The sequence below is a fragment of the Pecten maximus genome, chromosome 19 (assembly GCF_902652985.1).
Source record: "Pecten maximus chromosome 19, xPecMax1.1, whole genome shotgun sequence".
NCBI lineage: Eukaryota > Metazoa > Mollusca > Bivalvia > Pectinida > Pectinidae > Pecten > Pecten maximus.
In genome coordinates, this window is record NC_047033.1 from 20,182,376 (window position 1) to 20,191,931 (window position 9,556).

At 35.6% G+C, this 9,556-nt stretch overlaps 1 protein-coding gene across 1 annotated transcript; it reads left to right on the plus strand.

The window, feature by feature from the left end:
- Positions 1-2,967: 2,967 nt before the first annotated feature.
- Positions 2,968-9,156, plus strand: LOC117318212 (microfibril-associated glycoprotein 4-like). Its single transcript, XM_033873246.1, has 3 exons — positions 2,968-3,293; positions 5,274-5,376; positions 6,500-9,156. Exons 1-3 carry the CDS (start codon positions 2,988-2,990, stop codon positions 7,183-7,185), a joined length of 1,095 nt encoding a protein of 364 aa, XP_033729137.1. The 5' UTR covers positions 2,968-2,987; the 3' UTR covers positions 7,186-9,156.
- The last annotated feature ends 400 nt before the right edge of the window (positions 9,157-9,556 follow it).

Consider the following 9,556-nt stretch of genomic DNA (forward strand, 5'->3'; position numbering starts at 1 on the left):
CATACATGTCCACTACTCATAAACTACACACATGACCGTTGTTTACATATCAGGTATACGTGAAGTTGCCAAATAATGCATTCATTTGAACATATTAGCAAACTATTCTCGTAATAACCGACAAAACACCGATAAAATTCTGATCGGTGAAATTGAAAATGTTCGAGGAATACGGGAAAAGCTAAGCAGCAATCCAATACAATAGGCGTCCGGCAAAATCGAAATTCGAGTTAATTCCTTTTTCTTCTTTTGCTGAGTTTCAAAGTTGTCGATTTCAGTCTCTTTTACGTTTCTTTTCGGCAGAATCTGTCTGCGTTTCGGCAGGCCCACGCTTTCGGCGTCCCGCCATTTTGTGTTGACTGATAATCCACCCGTTGCATTGTGGGACTAATTTGCATCCGTCGGACCCACTTATTATTTTGGGGAATATCCAATATACTTCATTAAATATACATTTTACTCCGATTTTTGATTTGCGATTATTTGTTAAGTCTGAAAACTGTAAAAATATGTCCAAAGGCTCTTTGACTGCTCTTATCTGATCAAATCTGTATCTTGCCATCAGATATCTATATACTGTATAGATCTATGTTACCATGTAAATTATCGTTATTTAATAACTCATTTCGCAGACTTGATGTACGTAAATTCAGCCGATTTATGAGAAGCCAAAAATAAACAAATGTTATCATGGACACTTACAATATAGACAGTATGTTTCTTTCTCTGTGAATTTAAAAAAAAACAGCTGAAAGAAGCACTTTTATATGCAATTTTTGCTATCTATTCTATGCAGTAATTGCTTTTTTAATTTACATTGTATCAATTCTATTATTGGACCTTAGGGTCTGTTGAGTTTAAATAAATTAAAATCAAAATGTAAAACGTTTTATTGTTAAACACACCCCTACATTTTAGTAATTAAAACCAGAAATACGATATTGTATTGTGTCAATAATCTTTTTATGACATTGTTTACACAACGATGTACTGGTACTAATATAAGCGACCAACTACTTTATCGATTTTTGACATTGTGAATGTGTCGCGTTTTGAGAAACACGTGCATTTCAGTTATGCTGATCCAACTGAATCTTTGTCACTTTCAGATTTTAATCTTTTGACGTAACCAGTTGAAATGTCGAACTATTGACCAGGGCCCAGTTGCTCAACAGGTGATTAGCTTAATCACTTGATTAGTGAAAATCGAAATTCTTCTTTACTTCAAAACCTGAGTGTGGGTTCCATAAAATGGGTAGTTAAGAGACTGACGCGTGTCATATTTTCATAAAATTTTATTGATTTTTACCGAAATGATTTTATCACGATTTCACAATTGAAGGTAAACTGTGGCTAGCCTATTCAGCTGTCGCCTGTCCTACACGTCTTCCGCTAGGTGCTCCGGTTTCCTCCCACAGTAAGACCCCTCGCACGCTTCAAACCGGGTCAGGAATCGTTGTTAATATAAATTGATATCACTTGTTTCGCAATTATTGTAAACTAAATAAAGTTTACATTTAATATATTTAACAACTAGGCCCTGGACGAGTGGCGTTGAGTCCGGGTTCCAATATTATATTTACACGCATCAAATTATCCAATTATTTATCGATATTTCTAAGGGTAGTCGAATTGCCCAGATATGTTGCTTATCTATACGGTGGGAAGCAACATGTGGTATTAAGGTTATACTTCTTTAAGTAAATATTTTGTCGATTTAAAAGCAAATATATCAAATGCACTGTTTAGTTCGCCTCGAGTAACTTTGTAGTATACAACAATAGCATGACGTAAATACTTAGTTTTAAATGTTTTCTTACGACCCTTCAAACAATACCCAAACAATGAGGGATGTTTGATTGTGACCTCTGCTCAATACAAGCAAAATTTTATCTACGTATATCAAAGATGTATATAACAGACATTTCCGCTCGATATCCGTGGTCAATATATTCGACCATTCACTACATGTTTATTTGTATTAAAGCTTAAGGCAGGCACCACTTGTAATATTCGTAATTAAATTCGGTAAAACTGACAACCCCGGTGTTCATTATATAGTCATTTGAGAAGGGTGTCCTCGGGGACACCAATTGCTACTTGAGTCATATGAGAACGGGCGTCAATATGATGATGATGGTGATACCATTGCTAGGGTTATACATTTTTGTATGAGGACGGGTATTCATGAGACACCAACAGCAAATTAAAGGTCATATGGGAACATGTCCAGGTGAAACCAACAGCCATGGGTAAATAGTAAAATGTGTAAGAGACCCGAACAGCCCTGTTCATATAGGGTTAGGTGTTTATAGAAAATTTGAGATCCAAATGATGGTTGTGTGGTTTTTGTTTAAAAAAAGGATTGTCTTGTAAATTCCCTTTAATGATTTTTTCTTGATTATCTGTATTTTTCATTTAATCAAGCATATGCTTCCAATTTCTATTTCTTATTATGAAATGCGTGTTGTCATTACTAATGCTTTGCAAATATGTCTGGTTTCCCAACTAATTAGCATTTATATTTGATACATAAACACGGTTTATTTGAGCCCATTATTAATGGTGAATGAGTAAACACGACTCGATTCCGTAATGTATTGGCAAAAAGGATAAAAGCATGCATAGACAAACAGGAATATATATACAATACTCTGATACATAAACAAAATATATTATATTGGAATTTCCGTTATTTTCTTTGTTTGCAGATTACGTTTGGGAGTAAAATGCTACAATAGTTCTTTTCAAAAATAAAACACGAGGCGACGTCTTCAATGTTTGCTCTTCCGGACGTTCCTCCCTAGAAATTGATTCTTCAGAGGCAATCAATGTGACTTGCAAACGACTATCCATCGATTGTTTGATTATAGCAATATTTGCGTTAACGGAACCTATCGATCAAAGGGGCATTATATACTAATCAGAATCGCATTTTCGAGTCATACGCATTCGGTACCATTTAAGGGAACTAAGAGCTGCTCGCTATGGAGGAGAAATATCTCTTTTGGGTTTTGAGTTTTTTTCTTTTACCTGCGATTGGAGCGGAGTTTCGCCAGGCTACTTTCACGGTTAGAGGTGATTGTGCGGACTCTGGTTTCCACTCTGAAGACATCTCGGCTTTAATCCCTAATCATGATATGATGGAATGTATAATAGCTTGTATGGAAGATCCTTATTGTCACAGCTTGGCTGAGGTAGAGTCTGACCACACGTGTACTCACAGTAACATTAGCTTGTCTTCTACCTGTGATCCCAGCCAGTCCGTACAGGGCTCGAAAATTCTGGAAAAGGTACCGTTCTGTCTTAATATTACATGTTTATTGACCAATTTGTTTGTTTGTTAATTTGTTTGCTTTTGGGATCTTATGCACTCTCGACAGCTTTTTCTATATTCAGACGGTACTCATGAAATATCGGGCCACTGACGCACGGTTTTATAGCGCCATCATACTGAAATACCACATCTAGTACGGATGTATGAGATCCAACCAGGTCAAATTATAATGCTATTCGCATGTGTAATTTCTAATATGACCATAGCTGTTGATAGGACGTTAAACAATACAATGCGATACATCTACCGGGTTTAACTTGTTTGTAAATTATGGCGGATTACAATTTTTAACAATGCAGTTGTTTCTTTAAAAAAAAATCAGTGTGCAATTCATTCGTGCGTCATATTTACTTTCCTTTTTAGCATTTTGTCTGAGGTTTTGTTGTTCTTTAAGATTAAACGTTAGTTTACATCGTTTTTAGTTCTTTGCAGTTTCCGTACCTGAAATGTTATCCGATATCGTAACGAAATAATTTTGTCCATCATGTGATTGTTTTGGAATTTTGTCTATTGTAACTGTTAAGATAACTAAAATCGACACAAAAGCAAACCAACCTGTCATTTTAAAACATACGACTGAAACTTAGTTAAAACGTATTGATATTCATATTTGTGTAAGTACATGTGACATGTAAGGCATCTCATCAGATCTTTCGATTAATTATTACCTTAAACTCAAGGAAGGATTTTATGTTTTCTTTTCTAAATAAATTAATCATTTAAACGAAGAAAAACAAACCATTTGCCAACCTTAGCGCTGTGAGATCTTAAAAAATCGCTGATACTTTTCACACGGTGCTGTAGATATCGTGTGTCAACACTGTATTGTATTTTTGTCTGTTACTGTCTACAAACGATAACTTGGAACATGAACACGAGAAAAAAAGAAATCGAAGCATTCAGCGAGTGTTTCGCGGACAAATACGCTGTTCGTATTTTGAACCTGTATGTTTAGTATGAACACGTTATGTTGACAAAGAGTATAATTCTGGTTAAATATTACACATGTATGTCAAAATAGTGGCACGTAAGCCAAAGCCGTAATTTGGAAAAAAACCGAATATTATTTAGACTAGCACCAAACCTCAAGTAAACATATCAACTCAAACGCAACAAAGAATACCGACGTAACAGCGAAACCATAATTCTATCTCGAATTCGATTAAACGAGAGCAAAATATAGATGAGTTGTTGACTATCGTGTGTACTATTATCGGCAAAATTACCTGATGTAAGTAAAACAGTACCTTTTATCACCGACAGTTATTGTTATAAGATTCCACCGACAATTTCTTTAATGAATTTATGAAACACTTATAATATACATGTATATAAAAATCAGGTTTGTAGTGCCGATACAAACGGAATTTCGATGTTGAAAAAATGTCGGCGTTTACTACCAATCGTTGTTGGACACAAAAATGACACTTCGAGTTATTCGATCATTTCAAGTAGGATTATTATTGTTGGGACCAAATTTTCACTTCGTACTATCCGAGTTTTTCGGGTTTTCCGAATTCGAGTTTTCCGATTTTTTTTTACTAGGATAAAGATCAAATTCGGTCGGGACTTACGAAGTACTTCGAGTTAAGCGGGGTATTCGAGTTTTCCAAGTTCGAGTTAACGAAGTTCCACTGTATATACAAATTATATATTTACATGGAAACGTTTAAAAAAAAAAGTACTATGAGAGTCAGACCAGGTGCGTCGATCGGGGAAGCGTCTTCCGCTTCATAAAATCCGAGATTTAAATTCCCATGAGAACTAGGCTGGTGTAGTATCGAACACATCGAGCGAGATAAAGATATCGACCATTAAACTCTCCCATGGTCGCCATAATCCTGTATCTCTAGAAACCCAAGTCGACATTAACATATGTGTTATTTTCCAAAAAAATAATTGCCTCTGAAATACTTCACTAATATCCTGTTTTCAGAGAGAAAATACATTGACCTGTTTGAACGGTGGGACATTAGTCAATGATACATGTCTCTGCGAAGGTGGATACGTTGGGCTGACTTGCGACCATTTTGCTACAGGTAGGTAATTTTCACCAAGAGTTGGTGTATAAACATTGTCTACAAAAAAAAGTTTGGACAAAGAGAAGAAAGTTTTCTGTTCAATTTTCCAATAGGATAAACAGCATAGAACACAGTAATGTATTTCACTATGACCAATACTGGTAGTGTATAATTAAAGGTTGGCTATAGGTAAGGTTTTATTTCTATTATGACAGTAGTAAATAAAGAAACTCTTGCAATATGAGAGTAATATGTCATGTGCCCAAAAGCTGATATTAAGGGCATGATCAATGACCCAATAGTATTCCCTTATAGCACACATGCAATATCTCAGTATTCTCGGTTCCGTCTTTACAAATACTGTAAAGAAACATTTTTATGCATTCCTCATCCTAATAAAATAGCTGATATCTAAATATTGTGGATTATTCGAGTAACAAAACAGTTGTTTCATGCCTTATAAGTCAGCAGCCAAAACCCCTTCCGCGAGGTGCTGTGACCAAGCCGATGAACTGCTGTTTCCCGAGGCCTTGGGAAACAGTTCATCAGGTTGGTCCCAACACTTCGGGGAAGATTTTTGGCTGTTGACTGATACGGCGTAGAACAATTTTACACTAACATACAGGTCAACGACACCACAATTCAACCTCAAAATTGTTAATACGAGGGCATATAATAAAGAACTTTTGAGAAAGTACAAGAATAAGACCACGTGCTTACGAAGAGTAAGTGTTTGTTTTGCTTCATCAAAAGTAGCCCGAGTTTCCTCTAGTCCTGACATTATGTCTGGTGTAGGACCAGAGCGCACTACTATATGAAAACATGGAATTCCCTGAAACAGTTTGATGTCGCTAAGAATTTGGTGCAAATACAAAAAAATAAGGTGTGACATAACACCTATCTTACATATATGGATAAATGAGATATTTATTTACCCCAGAATACCCATTTAGACATGGTGTCAGGGCCAGAGGAAACTCGGGCTACATCGAAAGCAACTCCAACTCTGCTATTATAGTTTAACGGTGTAATGCTGGAATATGTAAAAATTGTCAGTGAAGAGAAAACTTATTGAAATTTAATAACACCTAGAACTATATTTTTATCAAATAAAAATGTTTATTTTTTTTTTGTCTCACAGATTGTGCAGAAATGGGACAGTACCCTTACTATGCAGGTATGGAAGGGTATTTCCAGATACAGCCAGCTCTCTCGCCCACCCCCATCACTGTGTTCTGTAGTCTGGACTCTTCCTATCCAATGCCACGCCTTTACATACAGCGACACTTTTCAAAGTCAGTTGTCTTCAACAAATCCTGGTCAGAATATGCCGAAGGATTCTCTTTCGATGACACCAATATGTGGTTGGGGAACACACATCAGAGCTCCATAACTAGATCTTATACGGACTACAACCTCATAGTAGAGTTGGCGGGATATCAGTGGAATTCGGTAAAGCAGAGGGCTTACCAAGGCTTTAGAGTTGAGGACGAAACAAATAACTTCATCATGACATTTCAGACTTCTAGTCCCTACACTTTCCCAGACGCCGGTGATTCATTGGTACATGTAAATGGTTCAAATTTTACAACATTTGATCGTGATCTGGACGGAATAGCCGGTTCTCATTGCGGTGTTCTACGAAACTGCGGCTTCTGGTTCACCGCTGGAAACAAGTGTGGTCAAAGCAGTCCAAACGGATTACTCATACAGAATGTGATTGAGGAGCGGCTGTTCATTGAAGATGAAGTATTCTGGACTTACGATATGGGGATTTGGTCTCCATGGTATGTCCAGATGTACTTGGAAAGGCCTATATATAGCTAGTTATATTTATTGAGTGATGAACTAAGTGGTGTTATATTCTGAGACGACGATGGAAGTGATATTGTATTAAAGTTAAACCTGTGTTGAATTTGAATTAACGTGCAGGTATCTTATTGGATTGACACCGAAAGGGAAATTATGGAACGGGGGTTAGAATAGATCGAAGAACGCTTTCGGCAAAGCCGTGCAAGATCGGTTTTCAAAATCGACCTGATACATAATTGGTCAGAATTGGAAGCCGTTAGACCGGTTCGATCAGGCTGCAAAACTACGTCAAACTGTATCGCAGTAAATGCAGTAATTTTTGTGATTGGTCAGAACTTTTCCCCAAATTATAAAGTTAGACCGATTGAATTAGACAAACAAATTTAAAGACAGACTGACCAGGTGTTGAAGGTTTATAGTATGATGGTATTTATATAAGCAGATCGAGACATTCCTTGAAAAAAATTGTGTTTTTATAATTTAATATTCTGTCGTAAATATGCATTTGCATTTCTGTCAAACACAATATGTCAATAATCTTGGCATTATTTCAGCATTGATTTTGTAAATTAAATTAATTCAAATTTATAATTTTGTAAGAATTTTTCTAGACAAAGCCAACGAAATTCCATTTACAGTTTAACACCACAATGATTCATTGTCACGTGACCAGAGGCTAATAAAAGTAATTAAATGAACGGTAATCTGGACATCCTCGAAACCCTATCGACTGTCGTGGTATAGCGAGAGTATAACAAGGGGAAGTAACTATGATAGATCAGAATGCAATCTGGGTAGAAGCACTTGTTCACTATGGAATTGAACATATTTTGTTCTGCTGTAAAAAGCATAAGGCATAACTGTTAACTCAAAAACATAGGTCGAGCTTTAGGTGAGGTTGAATAAAATCATAAATACGTTCAATTCAATATTCAACTTTATAAGAACTTTTATAATGGAAAATGTAATTCGATGGCTAAATATATAGAGATGTAAAAAAGAATTATCTCGACATGCAGTCATAATGATATCGCCCCTTTTAGCAATGATTAATACAATGTCAATCCGAGGCCTTGATTATGATTTCTTCCCAATGGGGACCCGTCGGCACATTTTGTAAAGTACAAAATATTTTCTCGCTTACGGAAATTGCCGACGGTTTCTTTCTAGAACAGTTATCTCCCTTTACTCTACAGAAAGCGTATTGCTATGGACTGTCCGATGGACAATGATATGTGGTTTTTGAGCACTATATTGACATTATGTAAACGTGTGTCAAGCATGCAAAATCAGCTTTCGTCACAACACGAACAATTATTTTAAATTCTGTTCAAGACTCGTCGTTTGAAACAGGACAACTTAACTTCCCGGAAATCATTTTAAACGAATAACTAGGTTATTATCACAAACGAAATGTTTCAAGTACATTTATTTGTTTGCAGTTTGACGTACATACACTGTAATGTACATGTAAATACCATCTGAGGTAGCGTAGATTTCGACTGACTTTTTGAGGAAAAAAGAATTTCTGAAAATCTTCTTACACATATCTGACAAACTTAACCAATATATAATCATATTCGTGCTGAATTGACAAGCCATGTTAGAACTTCTTTCCCTTAAAGATGCATTATCCCATATACGATATATTATCGTGATAACATACTACAATACAATACGCCATAAAATTAAACATTAACCCATTCCATTATAATAATTATACACATCAAAAACACCTTTCATAGATGTACAGGAGATAAAATAATTTGATAATTTCTCAATTTAGATAATCTTCTATATTATCTGATGTTAATCGAACATGTTGTAAATGATCGAATAGAGAAAATTAGAGAATACATGTATCTGATTTACATATTTAACTTGCTCATTTAAATATGATGCAAGATTTGTGTATAGTAACGTCTAAAATACTGTTCTTAAGGTTTGTTCTAGCCCACTATCCTCCTTCCAATGTTCTTTGATCTGGAAACTTTCAGTTAATATCACCCCCCCCCCCCCCCCCCCCTCCCATCCCTACCGGACCCAACCCCAAAAGATAACAAAAGTTTTAATATTTGAGAAAAAAAAGAAAAGAAAAAGGGAATTTTGTCAGATAATGAACTTTTACAGATACGGGATAGCCATATACATCTTGGGATATTGCTGAATTTTAACGATGTTTTCTAAAAAGCCAAGAGTAAATTATCTGAACACACCAAAAAGCCTTGTAAATATTGTATATAAAGATTAAAAATGTGTCATTACCGATAGATCTTCATTATTAAATGTTTGATTCACTTGTGATGCTAATTTGATTAGATGGATGTGGAATCTTAGGTTATGAAAAAATACGAAGATTATAAAGAAATACGTTAACAGTTATATA